The 20,496-nt window shown below is 36.3% G+C and overlaps 2 protein-coding genes across 13 annotated transcripts; both read right to left on the bottom strand.

Moving 5' to 3' along the window:
* Positions 1-1,450: 1,450 nt before the first annotated feature.
* LOC307172513 (toll-like receptor 12) lies at positions 1,451-6,343 on the bottom strand. 2 transcript variants are annotated; one of them, XM_079894940.1, is made up of 4 exons: positions 4,269-6,343; positions 3,751-4,007; positions 3,370-3,578; positions 1,451-1,857 (listed from the first exon to the last, which is right to left on the bottom strand). In XM_079894940.1, the coding sequence occupies exons 1-4, from the start codon at positions 6,274-6,276 to the stop codon at positions 1,755-1,757; spliced, it is 2,577 nt and encodes an 858-aa protein (XP_079751066.1). In that variant the 5' UTR covers positions 6,277-6,343; the 3' UTR covers positions 1,451-1,754. The 2 variants fall into 2 exon arrangements, with proteins under 2 accessions (XP_079751066.1, XP_079751065.1); XM_079894939.1 differs by having other exon boundaries at positions 3,751-6,341.
* A 2,197-nt stretch (positions 6,344-8,540) lies between these two features.
* On the bottom strand, positions 8,541-19,747 carry pbxip1b (pre-B-cell leukemia homeobox interacting protein 1b). 11 transcript variants are annotated; one of them, XM_079895415.1, is made up of 12 exons: positions 19,535-19,604; positions 17,702-17,790; positions 17,257-17,375; positions 15,664-15,876; positions 15,347-15,485; positions 15,206-15,277; positions 13,326-13,550; positions 12,461-12,484; positions 10,920-10,963; positions 10,694-10,810; positions 10,073-10,340; positions 8,541-9,901 (listed from the first exon to the last, which is right to left on the bottom strand). In XM_079895415.1, exons 3-12 carry the CDS (start codon positions 17,311-17,313, stop codon positions 8,547-8,549), a joined length of 2,514 nt encoding a protein of 837 aa, XP_079751541.1. In that variant the 5' UTR covers positions 17,314-17,375; positions 17,702-17,790; positions 19,535-19,604; the 3' UTR covers positions 8,541-8,546. The 11 variants fall into 11 exon arrangements, with proteins under 11 accessions (XP_079751541.1, XP_079751546.1, XP_079751547.1 ...); XM_079895420.1 differs by having other exon boundaries at positions 15,206-15,485; positions 19,535-19,650; XM_079895421.1 differs by having other exon boundaries at positions 15,206-15,485; positions 17,257-17,378; positions 17,662-17,790.
* Positions 19,748-20,496: the final 749 nt, after the last annotated feature.

Below are 20,496 nucleotides of genomic sequence, written 5' to 3'. Positions count from 1 at the left end.
AGTGAGTGAGAGAGAGAGAGAGAGAGAGAGAGAGAGAGTGTGTGTGTGTGTGTGTGTGTGTGTGTGTGTGTGTGTGTGTGTGTGTGTGTGTGTGTGTGTGTGTGTGTGTGTGTGTGTGTGTGTGTGTGTGTGTGTGTGTGTGTGTGTGTGTGTGTGTCAATATCCAAAATCCTTGTCCATGTTTTTGAACCCATGAGGAAACTGCTCATAAATTATATAAAGTGATGTATTTTGAAAATGTAAAAATGCAGAAAGTTTTCTTTGATGGGTAGGTTAGGAGTAGGGTAGATAGAATATGCGGTTTTAAAAGACTATTATGTCTATGGAAAGTCCCCATAAAAACTCTCTGTGTAACAGCGCCCTTTAGTGTTTGAAAGTAGGCATTGTCAGATTTACAAAAAAAAGTTGTTTTTTTTTGCTGAGGTATTGCAGTAAAAAAAGAGCACATCTTTTGAGTGCAGCCTTTGGAAATGAAACTGAAGCTCTGTAAAGAATTTCATTCATAGGTACAATTTATGTTTGTCTAAAAAAAACCTAATTTCAAGCATTTTTTTTGACTGGTGTAAAAAATGAATAAAATGTTATTTATTTGGCATCTATGGAAGAACCCTTAACATCCAAGAAACCTTTCCATTGCACAAAAGGTTGTTTATTGTGGAAAAAAGGGCTCTTTAGATTATTAAAATGCTCTTCACACTAAGAAAAAAAAGGTTCTTTTAAGAACTGTTCACTGAAAGGTTCTTTGGGGAACCGATAATGGTTCTTCTATGGCATCAATGTGAAAACCCCCTTTTGGAACCTTTTATTTTAAGAGTTTAAACGAACATTCATAATTGGAACTGAAAACATGTTTTCTATGCTGAAATAACTTTTAGCACCATATACAATGTGGTTTTGCACTTGAGTGTTTATGAACTAAAACATTTCTTATACCCTATCTCTGTCTTTCCTCCTATATTATAAAAGCAAGATAATATAATGGCACAGATGAGGAAAACAGCTTTAAGTGACAATGGCAATAAAGTTATTTGGGTAACACTTTATAAGGTTCATTAGTTAACATTAGTTAACTACCTTAGTTAACATGAGCTAAGAATGAACAATACTTCTTCAGCATTTATTAATCTTATTTAATATTAATTTCAACATTTACTAATACATTGTTAAAATCAAAGGTTGTATTTGTTAACATTAGTTAATGCATTGTGAACTTATGAACAAACAGCTGTACTTTTATTAACTAATATTAACAAAGAATAATAAATACTGTAACAAATGTATTGCTGATATTTAGTTAATGTTAGTTAATACATTAACTAATGTTAATTAATGAATCTTATTGTAAAGCGTTACCGTTATTTGCAAGAGTATCTCTTCTGTTATAACTTGTGAAAGCTGCACTCTGTGTAGAATGTAAATTTATGTGCTGCAGACATTGATGAAAAAGATTGTGATAAGAGCAATTTATTCATTTTATTAAATTTATAATTAAGTCAGGATTAGAAGTGACACCTTTAAAAAAGCATGAATCATCAACTTCATATACTCCATATCAAGCTCATGTATTAGCACTGATAAGCATAACATGACATGACAACATAACAAGAACGCACCAGATGTTTAACGGTGTAGTTTCAAGAAGCTTCATGTAAAACAATTAAGATATTAATTCAAATATAGTTTTTAACACCTGTAACATGATTTTTTTTAAGCTTCAGTTCATATGTTTGTCATATTCATGATCTCACTGTGTCTTATTCTGCAATGTTCCTCCTTAAACGATCCCAGAAGTGCACTCTGTCAGCTTCATCCTCTGGCCAGTCCAGATATGTGCGGGATCTCATCAGTCTGGCCAAACTATGGAAAGTAGTGACAATACAATTTATAACATGAGCAAATTAGTCTATTTTAAAGAAATACATAAAATAAGAAACAATGGAGTAAGATGGTGTAAGATGTCCTCCCCACCTTTCATTTTCCTATTGACCATAAATATCACTAAAACTTATCTCAAAACATTTATTGAATTATTATGCTATTATTAAATTGAACTTTTCTACATTAGTAAATTTGACAGTTAAATTGCCAAAATGCAAATTTACATACAATATTTGATTTAGTACATTATTAACAGCTCTTTTCAAATAAATAAATTAGTTAAATTAGTTTATCAATAATAATTAATACATATACGTATGTAATTAATACCTAATTATACGTTCAAAAGTTTGGGGTCGTAAGATTTTTTATGTTTCTGAAAAAAATATTTTATGCTCACCAAGGCTTCATTTATTTGAACAAAAATACAAAAATATTATTACAGTTATTACATAATAAATGTTTTTTTTTTTAAAAAAAAAAGTAATTTATTCCTGCAATTGCAAACCTGCATTTTCCTTCAGAAATCATTCTGATTCGCCGCTCAAGAAATTTGCTGCTTTCTAATTATCAATGTTGAAAACTGGTGAGCTGTGATATTTTTGTGGAAACCATGATATGTTTTTTTCCAAGATTTTTTGACAAATAGAATATATTTTGACAAATATATTTTTTTTCTTTATACTGTAATTTTTGGTCAATTTAATGTGTTGTATTGTTGGATAAAAATATTAATTTATGGTAACAGTTTACAATAAGGTTTCATTAGTAAATATTAGTTAGGAGTTTTGTGTAAAAAGTAACAAATTATTCCCTCATGGGTCATTTTGACCTCCTTGGCCTTAGGAATGAATGGAATGCGAAGAATGCTTCTGTACAAAAGCTATAAGGCCATCTAGTGGCAAGGGTCATGAAATATCATGTTATATTATTTTTTCCACAAGAGGTCGGCAAAGACAACAAATGTAAGATATTTTGACTTGAGCTGAATTAAAAGGGTTATGCACGAAATTGTGTTATTTTGAATTTAAGTTGAAAGAATGTGAAGCATGTGCTAATTATTCATTTAATATGTTATTGACAAAATAGTAATAAACAAATAGTAATTTAAAGGTAAATACAGTGATAAATAAAAAATCTCCAAAAAAATGGAATTAAAACAGAGAAAAAAATTAAATTAAGTATAATTTTAAGGGCTTCCGATCATTTTGACCTGTGATGGAAGGATTTGTCACAAAGTGCGAGGGAAGGATGAGAGTAACAAAGATTAATACATACTGTAACAAATATATTGCTAATTATTAGTTCATGTTAATGCATTAACTAATGTTAACAAATGAGACTTTTTCAACACTTTTTGTTAAGTGTTACCAATTTCTTTTTTATGGACCTCAAACTTTTGAGTGTATATTGGCTAATCTCTAATCTCTAAATATGTTTCAGTTTCTCACATTGTTCTTAAGAGGGCATCTTCCATCTTCCCCTTCTTACCGATGGAAAGCAGATAGCTCAAAAGGAGAGATGTGTTCGAGGAAGATGAGGATGAGTCTGTATTTCTGCTCTTCCAGCAGCCTGTTTGTGGCCACTCGCATCTCCAGACTGCACCAGTCACTACGCAGATAGAGGCGGCTGATCAAACACACAGTGCACTGACTGCTGTAGATACTCTCGGTGATGTTGTCCATGATATTTTTACCCACCTACAAGATGTTGCACAATATTTTTATCTTTTTTTTTTCACAGTGAGACTACATCTTGGAGATGGATAAACTGTTAATGCTTATTAAAAGCAGGTCCCTCAACAACTTTTCTTTTTTTGTTGCATTTAAATTCAGAAGATCACATAGAACGTAATTTCATTTATAACCTCACCTCAAAGTCTCTGTTGTGCAAACAGAGCCTCAGTCTCGGGTTCCCTTGTTCCTCCAGCCGAGGAACCAACTCTCCCAGAGCCCAGGCCTCATCTCGGCTACAGAAAGACACAAAGGCATCGTACTGCATCTCCTCGATCTCCTCGACTCTTCTCCTCCTCCTCCTATGCCACTGCCTTCCAAACCTTCTCTCCACCCATCCTCTCAGGCGGAAGAAGAGGACTATGGAAGGCCAGCGAGCAAAGCGATATCCAACGGCTGCAAACAGCAGAAGACAAATGCTGCAAGCTGTGGCTACATAGCAAATGTACTGTAAATCAGTCTGACACAGCTTCTTCATGGTCACCAAGAAGTTGAGTTTCTTATAGTGCCATACACAATTCTGCTTCTGCAAGTTGATAACCTGGACTTTTTCCGTGCTCTCCGCCCAATCAAGAATCCAGCCATTTTCACAACTGCACTGGAAATCCACTCTGTCAAGAACAAACGCTGTTAGCACTGGCAAAACTTCAAACATACCATCAATCAAGACCAGAGGACTGTCGCTGTAGAGACGCAACAGCTGCAGAGACGTCAGGTCTTGAAACATACACTCGGTCAGGAAGCTGAGATGGCAGTTTACAAGCACCAAGGTTTGGAGTTGCGTTAGGTTCCTGAAGACACTTCCAGCTTCTGTATAATTAAAGTTCAAGTCGGTGAGCTTGAGACGCTTGAGACGGTGCAGTGTATTGATTTTAGTGTAACTGAGACGTGCTTTTTCAGATTCTTCTAAGAACTCAAAAGATTCCAGGTTTGGGAAATAAGGTGCCATGAAGTCATTCTTGCATCTGAAAAATGTGCAATTCACTTTCAGCTCTCGAACTGCTGTGAAAACAGTAGTATTACAGTCCACAAAATCCAGCCTGTCTCCACTTAGCTCCAGAAGAAACGTTCCCTCGGGCTGTGGTGTACTTCCCAGGAAAAAAGTTGTTCCATATTTTACATCAATACTTAGTCGTTGTATTTTCGGAGGAAACACATAAAAAATCCTATTTAGATGCAACTCAAAAACATACTCCAATCTACCAAATGACAGTTCACGAAGCTCCCGCTGGTCCTGAAATGTTCCGTCCTCAATAGTCTTAATGATGTTATCATTGATAAGCAGGACCTCCAAAGCCTGAAGGGTTCTGAAATCTTTTGCAGTAAGCTGCGAGATCTTGTTCGAGTCAAGCTTGAGAATTTTGAGGTGATGCAAACCACGAAATGCATTCATCTGTAGGGTTTTTATGGCATTGTCACTGAGAAAGAGCTGCTCGAGAAGAGGCATACAAGCAAACTGGTCTCCGGCAATATATGTAATTGAATTTCCGGTGAGGTCTAGCGAGGTTAAGGATGACACAGTCCCTTTCACAGCAACACAGAACGGTGCTTCTGTCAACTTCATTTGGGCCATCTGCAGTGCTTGCATACCTGTGTTTCCTGTCCAGAAACAAAAGTCCAGGTAATCTATTTCCATTCTGCTGAGGAATAACTTGGTCAATGTTGTCCCACAATCCTTTAAGTGCTTTGCAGACAATATGTCTGTTGATATAAAAACGAGACTGAGGGACTGAAGATGAAGGTTGGACACGAGATGACACAAATCTTTGAAGCTTGTTGAGTATTTTTTCCCTGTCAAACTCAACTCATTGACCATTCCAATCCCAGACTCCCAAATACTATCCAGAGACTGGCCTGCGAACTCCAGAAAAAGGCTGGAAAGGTTCTGGAACACAACTAATGAGTTTGCTTGAATTATTTTGATACTGTTCCCTATTAGGCAAAGGTTTCGAATCCCAGAGAGAACAGTCACAGGCCAGGTCTTTGATCCCCCTGGACATTCTTTTGTCTCAATCGTTGAGATCCCGCTGTTTATCACATTCAGGTCCTTCAGATGGGACATTCCAACCGGAAGATAACAGAAAATATCACTAAGGTCCAGTGAACAAGTTCTGTTAATGTCTAGTTTGATTACACTAACCAATGGATCAAAAATATTGATGGATACGTTGGTTAAATTCAGACCTTCCAGTGTCAACTCCTCCAAATTAGTCAAACCAGCAAATGCAAGACTTTCCATGGCAATGGACCTGCAAATTCGATCACTGATAAGCAGCCTCAGATACTTCAGATTGGGGAGTCCTGAAAAGGCACCAGATGGAATATTCTCAAGGCTTTCACCTACTATTTGAAGGACCTCCAAAGAAGGTAAGTGTGAAAAGGCATTGGCAGGAATGCTTGCTATATCGGTGAAGATACAAAGGGATCTAACCTCAAGGCCTACCTTCGACAGATCAGTGCGCAGGTCTGTAATATTGCAGTCTGTGTATGGACCCCTTCCTGGTCGATGGTTGCAGTACGTGAGTGGTAGAGTCGTGGGCATGTCTCTGAGGAGATGCTCCTCGCTGGTTATGCAGCGTTTAGTTTTAAGAGTAAAAACAACATTGCAGATACTTAAACCTAGTGCAAATCTCCACCAGAAGCTCAAGCAATTTGAGTCAGTCATTTTAGAGCAACTTTAAATAAACTTGTTCCTATGCCTCTTCTTTCATCAGCTTTTAACCTCACACTGTACTTGTTCAGACCTTGCATGAACTATTATTTCCTTTACTTCCTCTTTTCACTCTTAAAAAAAAATGTAAGCCCCGCCTCTTTGCCGTGTAACTTTTTTTGTCATGGAACCACCAGTTTGAAATTATTCTTAAATGGGACATTTCTTTAAACTGTTCCATCAAACTGACTTAAGAAAAAAAGTCAAATACAGATGGGAAAAAAAATCACTTATCAAATATTATCTGATTTTCTTCAGATTTAATAATTACAAAATATTCAACAACAACAACAACAAAAAATGCAGTTCATTTGACATTCATGCAGAAATTCAGGCTCTGTATTCAAATATAGTGCAGCAGAGGAGGAACCGAGAGAACCTTTTTCTATTTAGGACCTATAAAGTGATGTTGTGATGAAGAGATAAGTTAGTTTTACCAGCTGTGAGCTGCGATACAGTCACTGTACCAGGCCTCATTAAGACATTTTACTAAAAATGTACAAATCGTATGACAAATAAAAATCACTGAAAAGAAACACATCATGCATAACCGTATACACCTCTTTATTCTGTAAACAGTTTTACAGCAAAAACATTTCCCACTACCATTACCATCTAAACTTCAGCAATTAAAACTTTAAAAAGGCTAAATACATTAATTATTACATTTATCTGTGTTGCACTTTTTGTTACAATTTAGTGGTCTGTGACACGCTGCCTTTAAGTAGTTAAGTGTACTTGAGTTTTTGCATTGGACAGTTCAAAAAAGCAAGGGTCTGTGAAAGCTGTAAATGTGCAAGCAGTTTTGCCTGAACAGCATACAGTTTGACACAACTGGAATATGATTCAGATCAAAAACACATATTACACACCTTAAAACGACAAACCTTCACTCACCTTACTGCATTACATAAAACTAAGGATTTGCTTATATTTTTGCTGGCTATAGCAACACTTTTTTAACAATTACAGATAATACAGGCATGTTATTTACTAAAGGTATCCTCCATTAAAATGTATAAATAACAGTGAAACTCTCAAACAAATCAGAAACAATGGGTCGAGTCCTAACCCTAATGACAAACAAAATAATTTAAAAAAGCAGAGCATAACAAAAATTATGAGCATTAATAAAACTCCAACATAGTCTATCAGCACAACTCTATTTGTACAGTGTTTAAGTCAAGTATGATCTTCAAATGCAAATGGAGAATATTATTACAAACGAGCTTTGACTGTAACTCTCACACTCAACACTGAACTACATTCTTCTGATGAATAGTCATTCTTATGACAAATATTACATTTGTGAGAAATATGGCAGGTCTTAAACATAAACCTGATGTGCCATAACAGTAGATCAGTCCCATCGTTCCCTCTGTCAGCGTGTTTTCCTGGAGCTGGATCCAGGAATATATTGATAAAATATCAATCATTTTAATGCTAAAATGATTTGACTTTGATTGTATACTAACATATAACTACAAATATAATACAATAAATCTATTGTATCTGTATAAATCTATATTTATACAGATAAATGTATTCATCTATTATTTTTTTTAAGTAGCAAGCACCTCGTCATCTCTAAAAGGGTTTTCTGTCTCTTTCTCCACTGATAACAAGGTTTTTTTAATCTAAAACAAACATCCAACAAATTGACAAGAATGCTAGATTATAAAAGTAAAATATAGTAGTAATATGTATTCTGTATCTAGTATTATAATGCTTAATATTATAATATTTGAACGGTCCAATTAATGTGTTAAACATCTGTGTAGTCTATATCATAATTTGAAGATGACATTTAAGATTTTGTGTCACATTTTTCAAAAATTTGAATTCTTCATCAGTTTTTTCAAAAGAACTTTAAACTTAAACTTTGAAAATAAGGAGATAAATAAAAGTTACAAGTTTTATTAAGAAAGTTCCGTGAATCCAGCCCCAGATCTTTAGATGACTGAGCAGGCGACTCAAAGAGTCTTTATTTAATGGTCAAATTATGTACATGTTCAAATAAAGGTAAAAAAAAGAAAGAAAAGTGAGCAGAAACAGCTGTCATGTTGTGAAGAAGGACACCAGCATCACTTTATCTATTAAAAGAAAAGGCAAAGCCTTACTGATCAAAATGAATATGCTCTTTAGAAATGACACTCCACGCGATTAAGCAGGAAATCAGGCCTGATAGCTTCCAGGTGTACCTTTTTTTTTAAACCTCCAAACCTTCAACCTTTCACTCTTCCGCTCTCTTTCTTCTGCTCTCCCTTCCTCAACTCCTCTGGAAGTGCAAATTTCTCCATTGCCTCCCTTTCAAATTCCTCCATCTCATCGTCATCATCTTCCTCGCTCTCCTCTTCCTCGCTGTCGCTCTCTTCTCCTTCCGCCAGGTCTTCTAAAATGTCCCCCACGTCATCCACGAACTCACTGAACGGAAGCTGATCATGAGCGAACACTCCATCCGTGAAGAACTCCTTCACCAGCTTATGGAGCTCTTCTTCCCTGGAGGTCTGGTCCTGGGGATCCGGGAGCTTGTTCATGTAGGATTGGAGAAGCGTTTGGAAGTCCCGCAGGCCGACAGGAGCGAGTCCCTCGACTCGAGCACAGTCGGCCACACCGCTGCACGTGTCCCGCTGCCCGTTATAGTGCTGGATCCGCTCTCTCTGCTTGCTCCAGTAGTTCTCTTGCTCGGAGTGGTGATGGGAGGTTGTCTCGTCTGGTTTCTCCTTCTGCTGTTTCTCCTTTAGACTAGGACTCTTTTTCCCCTCATTTTGATGGTAGAATGCCTTGTTTTTTTTCTCCTCCTTTATTCCCTCTCTTTTCCGATCTTCATCTTTTGGCTCTCTTTCTTTCTCCCTCCAATGCTTTTCCTTCATATCTTTTCCACCATCCTCTTTGGGAAACTCTCTCTCTCCTTTCCGTTTTTTGTCTGTTTTATCATTGTGTTTTCCCTCACTCTTTTCCTTTCTCCACTCCTTTTCACCTTTCTTTTTCTCTTTCCATTCTTTATGGTCATTCCCACCACTCTGTTTATCGCTTTTCCAGTCTTTGTCCTCTTTCCGTTCCCCTTTGGGTTTCCATTCCTTTACATCTTTCCCTTTCTTTTTACCAGTATCCTTCCAGTCCTTTTTGTCTCCCCTCCTCTCATCCAGTCCTACATGTTTGTCTTTCTTCCCCTTTTTATCTTCCTTCCATTCTTTTTTCTCCTCCCACTCTTTAAAATCTATCTTGTCTTCACTTTCTGTCCCCATTTTACCATCACCTCGTTTTTTGTCCTTCATCCACTCTTTTCTCTTCCCGGCTTTACCTTCTTCCTGGTGGCTTTTATCTTTTTTCCAGTCCTTCTGTTCCTTAGTATGTTCTCCCTCAGTGCCTCTCTTGCTCCTTTCTTTGTCATCTTCCTTTTTTCCACTTTTCTTCTTTTTCCTTTCTTTGTCTCCCTTGCTTTGTTCTTTCTCCTCAGTCTTTTTGTCCCAAGTCTTCCTGTACTTCATGTCTTGTCTGTCTATGGGCGGTACATCTCTTTTGTCTCCAGCAGGGGGAACTCGAGAGGCTGCAACGGGATGCACAGGTTCTGCTCTTTCTGGAAGAGAGTTAAGATGGAGTTTATAGTAATATGTTGAATTAAATATTTCATGAGCATTGCATTTTTAAGAAGTGCATCAAGTTGATGCATATGCTACTAGATTGTAAATTGCACATGCGTTTCAGTGATGGATCGTTGCTGATGTGTGTGCATGTGTGTTTACCGCACCTGTGCTCTGTGTGAGCTGTGAAACTTTGGCTCTCAGATGCTCCAGTTCACTCTGCAGTGATGGCAGGGCCTCCAGCTCTTTCTTTGCTCTCACATTTTCTTCTTTCATTCTCTGGTTCTCTTGCTCCAGCTCCTTCTGAAGAGCAGGTAGCCTGTCTAGTTCTCCTTTTATCCTCTGGTACTCCTTCTCCAGCTCTTCTCTCCTCACACGCTCTTTCTCTCCATCCTCTGCCTGAAGCTGCGCTGCTTTCAGTTCATCTTGATGTTGCTGAGTTTACAAATAGGGCAAATGATGAACAGTGAACAGCTGAAACACTTCAAAGGGGCCATACATTGGAAATCTAAAGATTCCCTGCTCCTTTGAATTATAAAAGAAAATGATGTAATACAGAAATAGCCTTATTGCATGTAACAATCATTCAAAAGTAAATTGCAACAGCGTTTGTACCCAGAGACCTTGAGGAACAGAATAAGAGATAATTTACATATACTGTATACATTTAAAGGTAGTGCACTAAAAACAGCTTATTTACTTGTAAGGGTCAAATAAAAAGTGAAAAACATTAATGTAAGACTAAATCTTTTGGACTTCATTTAGCACCGATCTGCACATGTCTGTACCTGAAGTTGTGCATGTAGTAACAATATTTGCTGATCTTCCTTTGCCTGTTTGCTTAAAATATCTGGAGGCTGAAGATCAACAGGCGTGTCTCTGGAGACTTCAGGGTTCAGCCACTCCTATCACACACAAATACATCTACAATTCAAAAGGCTATATAATACTGACTAAGATATAAATTGTAGGTCTGAAAAATCACACATAAAAAAGAAGAGCAAATGATCTGACCTGATTTGTTGGATCCTTCAGCTCTTTAACATCCACGTCTGCTTCTGAGAGGAAAATCACATAAACAAAGCTCACTTGATAAAACATCATCGTAAAAAAAAAAAAGCAAAATGTCTATGTGAAGATGATGGGGAAGGTAACATGAAGCCGTAACATTCAAACAATAGGGGTAGAAGGATCACACAGAAAGCATGCGGTTGCAGCACTGCATGCAATGTTCAGAACTGAATCTGTAATCTTACATATTTCGATTAGTTTTCTAAATGTATGCATCATTCATGTCACTAATCTGATTTGGCCTTTCAATCTTTCAAAGTTGTTCAGAGTTGTTGTGCATCCACTGACAACACAGGATATTAAAATGCTGCACAAACAATTTCAAATTTAAAAAAAATTAGACTTCAAATGGAAACATAATTTAGTGCCAAGAAAAAAACTCTTAATTTAACATATTAAGTATTATTAAAAATAAGAATATTAAGTACACAATTTTTTTTTTGTATTTTAAATTAAGTTAAATAATACAATTACAATAAATAATGCACTTATTATTAGATGTAATGAAGCATTAAAATGTTTTATTAAATGTCTGATATAAAAAAAATATATAATAGTCAGCTATTAAAATATTTTGTGAGGTGTTGAAAATATTTCAGGCTATAAAATATTTTGAGTTACATACAGTGAGAGACATAATGAGCTTGTATCAGTGGTTCTCAACCAGGGCGCTGGAGCACACTATGGTGCTTCAAGATATCTTAAAATGATGGAAAATAAGACAAAACAATCATTAAAATAAGCTAAAAACAAAATAATAATAATAATAAATTAACCATCTTTTTTTGTGTTGACTTACAGGAACCAGGGTTCTCACGCTTGTAAAACCTGTATATACTGTACACTACGAGGCAGCCTAAGTTTAAAGTTTCTGATTTCTAGACATTGAAAAGTCATGTATATTTATACAATCTGTAATGGCCATTTTAATGCATAATAAGAACATATAGCTTTCTAGATTTGCTAAACTCTAAAATATTTTATCAGGTAGAAATTTGCCATTTAAAAAAAAAAATCTTTATCCTTAATCTGATGAGGGAGCCTTGGAGTCAAAAAGGTTGAGAACCAGTGGTTTATATATAGCGCATATTCATTATAGCACAAAAGCAGCAACCATTCAACAGCAAATTACTTTGAGCTAAATTAAGCTCAATTCAGACACACACACACACAGGTTTCCATGTTTTATGGGGACTTCCCATAGACATAATGTTTTTTATACTGTACAAACTGTATATTCTATCCCCTCACACTAACCATACCCATAAGCCTACCCATTACAGAAAACCTTCTGCATTTTTACCTTTTCAAAACACTTAATTTAGTATGATTTATAAGCTGCTTTCCTCATGGGGACCAAAACATTTCCCCATAAGGTCAAAATTTAGTGGTATTACTATCCTGGTTGGTCCCAATAATGTAGGGAATACCAGGCGCGCACACACACGCACGCACATGCACGCACACACGCTCTCTCTTCCTACCATCATCCAGGTCCATGAGAACACCTGTGGAACAACACACCTCAGTCTCAGACACAGGAACATATTCAAATTCACTATCTGATTTAGGCCACAGCATTGGTACATTTTGGTCACATGACCCCTTTTATGAAACCATATTCAATATCAGTTTGTCCAGGAGTCTTTGGAGAATTTGACTATAACCATCATTACGAATGTGTGGTATCATCATTTATGAATGATGAGCTTCATTATCTCAAACAAACACATTTCTAAGTATGTAGTTCATGTAGACGTCTCTAGTGACTGACAACTAATAACTGCAGCATCGTCTTTACTAGATGATCCAATTTATGGGATAAAAAAAAAAAAAAAAAAATTGGATTCACATTCACATTTAGTTTTATGATTTTTTTAACTCAAATTGTTATGCTGATAATATATCATTTGCAATGATACATTTTATTTAAAATTTTAGCGCTGAATATGGTAATTAAATACGTTTCTAAAGGCATATTCACACCGCGCAGACAAACGGCAACAAACACCCACAAACAAGTCGGCCACTGGATTTAGAATTTTCTGAAAAATAACTGTCACGTTCACACTGCCCCAACAGACACCGGCATACACTGATTGATCATGTTCAGTCAGGTGAAAACAAACCCCGACCAACGCCAACAGGGGAAACACAATGATCCAACAAAACCCAACAAATGTGTATGTTGGCGTTTGTCCATGCGGTGTGAACTAGCCTTAATAAGTATTATTAAAAATATTATTATTATTTGATTATCTGAACATGCTAGGTACTGCATTTATAATGAATCCAGAGAATACAGCAATCTTTAGAACAAAAGTGTGAAAACAGGAGCCTCATGCTCACCTGAGAAAAAAATGGTTCCTAGTCCTAGAAGAATTACAGATGCAAGGATGCACTTGTTCAATGAAAAGACGGTTTCCTCTTCTCTTTGAGGGGGCTGAAAGTCTTCCTCCTCTCCCTCTTCATCATCCTCTGTCTCGGTCTTGTCCAAAGAGCCCAGGTGGGAGATTTTTCTCTTTCGTAAACCATCCCCCTCCTTCCTGTTTGTTTCCAACACTCCTTTAGACTCTACACAAAAACAGGGCATATGATTATATTCAGTAGATATTAAAAACATGATTTTTTTCTAAACATGAAAAAAAACACGAACAAAAAAGCAATCTTTTTACAGCTGGTTAGTACAGCAGCCATGTCTCTGTTTTTTTATTTAAATAGTTTAGGGGGGTCTTTATGGATGTTTCATATGTGTGTGTAAAATAGCTAACGTTATTTGCACAAGTAGGACATGAACATCCTTTTTTTGGCCCTGGAACGTGTGATTAACCATTCACTGTCCTCTGATTGTAGGGTTAGGGATGTCTGGTGAATCGAGGCTCTACTCGTGTACTGAGATAAGGCTCTATTTCTGGAACTGCATCAGTCTGGTCTGCAGCTTCAGTCACTGCACATTAGCAAGACGACTAAAACACGCCATACTGAAGCCTTTCCAAACAAGATTGTCATACATTTACAATACCGTTTAAAAAAGGGGGGGGGGGGGGGGGGGGGGGTTATTGTAAAGAAATTTGCAGTGATCCATTAAATCTATCATAAGTGACAGTAGAGACATAATATTTCAAATTTCTGTTTCAAATAAATACTTCTGTAGAAGTTCCTTTACATCAAAGGATCTTGAAAATAAAAAGTATCATGATTTCCACAAACACAACTGTTTAATTAAGCAGCAAATCATCAATGAGGTAGCACTTTACAATAATGTTTCATTAGTTACCTACTTTAGTTAACATTAACTAAGATTAATAAATGCTATAGAAGGATTGTACATTTTTTGTTTATGTTAATTTAAACATCTACTAATACATTATTAAGACCAAAAGTTGTTTTTGTTAACATTAGTTAATGCACTGTGAACAACTGTATTTTTATTAACTAATATAACTAAGATGAATAAATACTGTAACAAATGATTTGCTCATTGTTAGTTCATGGTAGTTAATACATCAACTGATGATAACAAATGAGACCTTAATGATGCAAACAAATCTGCTTTGGCATCACAGGAATAAACTACAATTTAAAATGTATTACAATAGAAAATAATCATTTTAAATTGTAATAATATTTCACAATATTACTATTTTTACTGTAATACATGCAGCCTTGGGGAGTATACAAAAAACTTCTTTCAAAAACAACCTTTTGAACGGTAGTGTACTGTATGTTGTGTTACACAAGCTGCTTAAAGCATCACAGCCAAAGTCCTACAATGATTTTACTGGAGCCTTATGCCTTCCTTCAAATGACTTATAAAGACCATAAATTGAATAAACTAAAGACAAACACTGATGCACCATCTTAGACCATTTAAAAAGATTTGGCCAATAAATACAGGATGAAGTCCGTAGTGTTTTCAGGATGCAGGAACAAGCAAACATTCACTTAAACCAGAGGGAAAAAGCATAGACAGTGATGCATCCGAAATGTAATCAGAGTTGAAACGCTGTATATATAAAGAACAACATTAAACAGAAATCAAGCTGTCAAGCTGCCACCAGTCATCATGCAAGTCCATCATCATTCCATATCAGACCTGCCAACTGTAGTTTAGCTCCGTTTTGACCACCAACAACACTTTAAAATGTACACAAAACATAGAGACATCAAATATAAATACACTGAGGAAAAAGTATGTGGCACTAACGTTTATGTTGTATATAACTCACCTTCAGATTTCCTCAGAGACTCTCTTTCCTGACAAACTGAAGCAGGAAGTGGACTTGATCCAGAGGTAGGACCTATGTGAGTATATGAGTCAGAGAATGAATCAACATCAGTGCCAGGAGAAACTGGGCTCTCCGAGTGACCTGTAAGGGCCTCTCGTTCCTCGTGGTCAGGGGTCCAGGAGCTGACGTCCTCAACAGTGGCACTGACAGAGCTGGGGTCTTCATTGACATGTGCTGCATTCAGCTGGGCCCGACCATCATTCGTCTCTGGAGACGTTACCTGGCAAACATTTGGTAGATCAACAAAATTCTGTTACTATTTGACATTAAAGGAATAGGAAAAGCGCATGAGGAAATGACCGAAATTTCATTTTTGGGTGACCTAAAAGTCATATAGTAAAATTTGTTATGGCCATCAGGATTTGAGATAATCTGAAACATTTATTCAAGGAGGACACCTGAGTTTCCTGAGCTTGCTCTGACCCATGGGTGAGAGCTGGGTCAGACTGCAACTGTGATGATGTCTCTGTCTCTGGCTGGTGAGCAGATGCTTCAGAGGAGTGCTTCTCCAGGTCACTGTTGGCCTCCGATGAGGGCTCAGGTGCTTTTGAAAGCTGCCCCTCGACCTTATGACCTTCAGCTACCGGACCCACATTCTCAGCTCCAGACTCCTGTACATGAAAAGTGTCTCTGTCAAACAAACCTATTCTCTATAATTTTAGCATTGTCTTGACACAATATCCTACAACGAGACTAATGGGGTTGTGGGTCAGTGAAATTAAAGGAATAGTTCACTTCAAAATGAAAATGAAAATTCTGTCATCATTTATTGAATTTCTTCGGCAACCAAACAGTTGATGGACCCCATTGACTTCCATAGTATTTTATTTTCCTACTATGAAAGTCCTTGTGGCCCATCAACTGTCTGGTTGCCGACATTCCTCAAAATATCTTCCTTTGTGTTCAGCAGAAGACAGAAATGCATACAGGTTTGAAACAAATTGAGGGTGAGTAAATGATGACTGAATTTCAATTTTTAAGTGAACTATTCCTTTAAGAGTGTCCATGATAAAGATAAAAAAATCTAGTTTACAAATAAGTTCTGAATTTTTTTCTTCCCCATGTTGGATTAATTTGATTTTCAAAAACTTTTATACAATTTTCAAAATTATTAAATTTAATGATTCTAAAAAAAAAATCATGTGGTGTGAACAAGTAATAATAACATACTGTATTTTCCAAATAGGAATATGTACTGAATAATTTTCTAAATGTTTTTAAATAAAAATTTCAATGTTAAGGTATAATAGTAATAATAATAATAATAATTATCATTAATGTCATGAGTTACTCATTCATAATGTAATAGTAATTAAGGTCACAGCACAATACATACCCATTAATATTAACTCAGAAACGAAAAACATAATCATCAGTGTATTTAAAGGTACAATATGTAAGAATTTTGTATCAAAATATCCAAAAACCACTTGCACAGTGTTATATATTTCTTTCAATTGTGTGCTTACAATATGCTAAATGTTTCCAAGAATTTGTAAATTCAGAGAAATTCACAATTTTAAATAGTCCCTTGTAACTTGTCGCCTGTCAATGACGTAATATCCACGTTATCCCTGGTTTCTGCTTGTACTGCCATAGTAGCCATCGCAAGCAGACTTTGGGACAAAAGGAGAAATAAAACGAGGATCAATATCGGCGTGGCGTTTTCGAGATGCCGAGAGCTCCACGTCCGCGACTAACTTCGACTTGACAGAGCTTCAAGAGTCACGACTTGACCGGGACGCCGCTCTTGCATACAAATGTACATAAAACGAATCAATGTTATATATCTCAACATGATGAAATGTTAGAATATGATGATCAGTATGTTATTCTAATGTTGATCTAGCTTACAGCTAGTCTCATATAGCCAACAAACTAACAAATAAAATAACATAACTTTCAACACACTCAAATGCAGTTTCAGTACAGTAGACCAAGTGAAACAGCGCTACGTTACCTCACTAGTTTCATTCGTCGAATAAACTGACCTGTGCGAGTAGTAATTCAGCACTTGTGGGTAGTTCGGTATAATGAAATGTCCTCATTCCTTTATATCCCCGGGACTTGTGTGTGGCGCTGATATCTGTGTCTCATTAGCAATCGCGACCTGCTTCATGCCACAGTAAACATAAATGTTTTCACTCATCCATAAACATTATTAGATCCATCGGCATGACGACAAGTTCCAAGATTCCGCTTATCACTACGTCATCAACCTACGCCTTTGTTATTGTAAGAGGTTAGCGACCCCTAGCGGCAAAAAAAATTACATATTGTAGCTTTAAGGTCACTGCATGTATGATTTGCATTTTATTTTTGAATAAACCAATAGATTCAACGTAACGTCACTGACCCTTGTATCAAGACATGCAACAACATGATAATTTCCCAACCTCAGAGACTTCCGCCCCTGCTTCTGACACTGAAACGCACCTTTACCCCTGGGGTAAGAAGAGTCCAGCTGTTGCCACTGGCACTGTTGCTGTTTTCAGACATCGCCCCCTAGCGGCTCCGTCCAGCAACTGCAAAACACACAGTAAGTGTTCTTAAACACTTCAGAAAGTCATCAGCTCTATTTCTGTGACAAATAAACACACAATATAATAAAATTTAAGGGTTAACTGTAATATGTGTTGAGTTTCATTGCATGAGTCCAAAACAATAACATACTTAAAGGACATAAAGGACTTTGAACATGTATTAATACTACTGTTGTGCATACATCACGAATGCTGTCTGTGCACATGAGTCACGTAACCCCAAATGAACAACGTTTATATAACAGAGATGGTGGTGAGTGAGTTCAATGAGGACAGTGACTCCATTACAGGCCTCTATGAGTGAAAAAAGTAGGAAAGGAAACAGTGAAAAGCTGAAGATGCAGTGAAAGAGTTTTCACTTCATTAGTATTATCCTTGTGTTTTCCCATTGGTTGCACCACCGGTTCCCTTGCTGGCAAATATCTTGGCACAGAACTGTGTAACTAAGGATGTCAAGAGAAACAGCGCTAAAGGCATTAATGCAAGAAGAGAATGGTGGAGTTATACTCCTGCTGAAAGCACTGACAAAACAAAGCAATGGACCTACTGTCACCACCTGAATACCAGTGAGAAAACCAAGACTGATGTGGGCTACTTTTCCAAGTGGGCCAAAGTCTAACAATCATTTACAGCAACTTATTCAAACATTTTCCATTTGTGCTAAATCTTATGAATATTCAGTAGATCTGAATTTTAAGATCTGGCAAAGACTGAGCAAGAATGAGACCCTGTTAAGCCAAAATGGCGAATCTTCAATGCAAATTTAGAAAATGAAAGAGGCCTAACCACAGTCGAACCACTTTGTGACACACTTCACTCTTTAATAAGGATCTTTTTCCTTTCACAGTAATTTGGGTCTGCTAATAATGTGACTCCCATGAGAGTTTTTTTTTTTTTCAATGTAGCCATGAGCCATGAGAGTTGTTGAGGATATAGAAGAATGTCTGAAATAGATGGTAACAGCTAAAAATAACACAGAAAGAAGCACAAAGTGCACCTGAACTGGTTTTATCAGAGAATTCTGTTACAAAACTGAAAATACTTATATTTAATATTTATATAAATGATATATAAATAATTATAAATAGTATAATACATTATTTTTGTAAAGTATTTATTTAATATCACATTTTAAGTTCACAGACAAAAGCTTAGCTTTCACAGGCTTCTTAAAATATTAATGTAATACAATTACAAAGTAATTATACTCTGTAATTATGAATAATAACAATTACTGATTATCATTTTACAGAAGTAACAATAACTGTACTGTGGCATTTTGTGGAAAAATATGAGTACCATGGTGAATGTTTGAACTGTTAGATTATCCCTGAGTTTAACCATGTTAGCCCATATTTGAAAGGAAAATTTTCATCAGTTCGTCTTATCTCCCAGTCCCATCACCTCATCCTAAATAAAATGCCCATAAAAGGACACATCTCGACGATATGAAAACATCCGCGCTATTACTTTCATGCGTCATGAATACTAATACTGCACGCCATCGTATGTTCTCTGTGTGTTTGTATGTTACACGTCTGTGTATATTTTAAGCAGAGGCAGCTGTCAAAATGGGAGTGTTCAGTAAAACCCTCAAACAAATGTCCGAGGCGCACTTTACATACATGCACATGCCGGAAATACAGAAAAAAAACAAGCTGACGGGTTTCACAAATGTGAGTTTGGTTAAATATGAAAAATGTCAAAGTATCAAACAGAACCATACCTGGTAACTCTGAGGCACCTTTCCGTCTTTAATACAGGTTAAATATCCACCACTTTCTCGTCTCTTGTGCAAAGTTGCAAACTCCAGTGTGCAGTTTTGTCTTGGAGACGGCTTCTGTCTGTAAAGTTTTCCGCCAATCAGCGCTTGCCGTTCAGCTATGTCCCGCCCACATGCTGCATCCTCCACCAATGACAGCATGCTTTATCCTCCGTCCTTCAAAGCACACCTTTTTTGTGACTGACAAACACAGGTGACATGAAAATGAGGAACATTATGCTAAAACAAACGGGGGGAAGGATCCGAACAACCCTTCATCCGTATGTATTAGACTTGGTGTATACGTCTGGTTACATAAAATCATAGAGAGGTGTCCTAATACTAATAACTTTTTTTTTTTTTTTGACAATTTTATAGATTCAAAACCAATTTCAAGGGCTATTTGCAGAAAAATAGTGGTTTAAGTCACTTGCTCTGATGAATGTAATATTTTCATAATACTAAAAACAGATATGTCTCTCTTAAAAAATAATTTCATGTTTTTGATGCTTTTAATTTTAATAAAGTTTATTTTTATGTAGTTGTTTTGCTATTGTTTGCTTATTTGGATTTGTGTTATCTCGAAAACATACAGGTTTTTTTAAATAAAAAAGAGACTATAATTAACAAAAAATATATAATAACTTTTTTTTTTTTTTTTTAAATCTATAGGCTGGACTTTTGAAAGAGATCTGAGCCATATCTAGGGACCCTAATATCACTGTTCATGTGCTTATATCACTTATTTACTTTAGGAAAAAACACTCAGAATACCTCAACATCTGCTTTAACATGCTACAATTACGTCATTAGCAACTGTACAAAAATGATGCCATATCAACCACTCAAAACACCCAGGCATTGTGCATGGTGACGAGTTTTACATTATAGATAGAGTTTCTGAAGAAGATGTTGTTGCGCTAATT

Source organism: Squalius cephalus, assembly GCF_949319135.1.
Source record: "Squalius cephalus genome assembly, chromosome: 15".
In the NCBI taxonomy this organism is placed as follows: domain Eukaryota; kingdom Metazoa; phylum Chordata; class Actinopteri; order Cypriniformes; family Leuciscidae; genus Squalius; species Squalius cephalus.
This window is presented reverse-complemented; position numbering and strand designations above follow the sequence as displayed.